At 66.0% G+C, this 1,038-nt stretch overlaps 1 protein-coding gene across 1 annotated transcript in view; it reads right to left on the reverse strand.

The window, feature by feature from the left end:
* The window catches only part of DOK7 (docking protein 7), a 33,845-nt gene that overhangs the window by 10,183 nt on the left and 22,624 nt on the right, over nucleotides 1-1,038 (reverse strand). Inside the window, exon 6 of the mRNA XM_012002197.1 lies at nucleotides 801-1,023. Within this exon, the coding sequence (XP_011857587.1) occupies nucleotides 801-1,023 (223 nt within the window). The remainder of the gene's footprint in view (nucleotides 1-800; nucleotides 1,024-1,038) is intronic.

The raw sequence follows: 1,038 nt of genomic DNA on the forward strand, positions 1-1,038 counted from the left end.
CTGCTCCAAGGGCGGCCGTGATTTCCTTTCTCATCCTCCAGGGTGTGGGCCCTGCTCTCAGAAGCTGGCGGGGAGGGATCCGCAGGGGGGTGCCCGTGGAAAATGCCCCACTGGGAGGCCCCAGATGAGATGAGCAAAGTTCCCCGACACTGCAGGTCACCTCCTCCTGAGCCTCTGAAGTGGGCTGTGCCTAACAGGAGGTGCCCTGAGTCCCTGAAGGAGCCTGGGGTGGGGTCTGAAGGCCGCTTGCGGGAGGGACAGCGGCCCACGGCTGAGCACAGAGGCTTCCTGCCTTCCTCCAGCCTGGACAAGCGGAAGCGAGGCCGGCCCAAGAGAATGCCCCACACGGGCTGTGGCGGCCGGTGGCCAGAAAGAGGGCGCAGCACCCTCCTGTTCTGAGGGGCCTCGTGTGGGTGGGTGCTGGGAGGCTGGAAACTGAGGCTCAGAACCTATCTCTGGTCCAGGCCAGACTCAAGGGCAGACAGTCACAGGGCTGGGACCCTCAGATGAGGCCCCCTGAGCAAACTGGGCTGGTCTAGACTTTGAGAACCTTTGACAAAAGGCCGACACCCCCTGAGGTCATCACACACACAGGCCCCAAGGGGGCCCGTCCCCAGCTGCTCCCGGGGGGCCAGGCCGGCAGGTGCGGATGGTGCAGAGCCCAAACCAGCGAAGGTCCACCCTGTCCCCTGCCTGGCCGGGCCCAGGTGCTCCAGGGGTAGCAAGAAAACAGAACCAGTGTCTGACCCATCTGGTTGCCCCTGGCCTGAGGAGAAGCCTCCAGCCTGTTGGCCACCCACCTGGGAACTGAGTACCGAGGCTGGAGACCCTGGGCTGCTGTAGCAGGCGGTGGCCGGAACCTTCAGACACCCGGAGCGAGGCCACTCACAAGCATAGTGGGGAGCGGCAGACGGCCCGGCCGCATCCCCACAGGGAAAGGCTGTCCAGGGACCCAGCCCCGCCAGCAAGAGGCTCCACGACCCCACACCACCCCCAGGCCACCCTGGGGTGCCCCAGTCTGCTCTCGCCAGAGGGACC

The sequence above is a fragment of the Mandrillus leucophaeus genome, unplaced genomic scaffold (assembly GCF_000951045.1).
Source record: "Mandrillus leucophaeus isolate KB7577 unplaced genomic scaffold, Mleu.le_1.0 Scaffold68, whole genome shotgun sequence".
Taxonomy (NCBI): Eukaryota; Metazoa; Chordata; class Mammalia; order Primates; family Cercopithecidae; genus Mandrillus; species Mandrillus leucophaeus.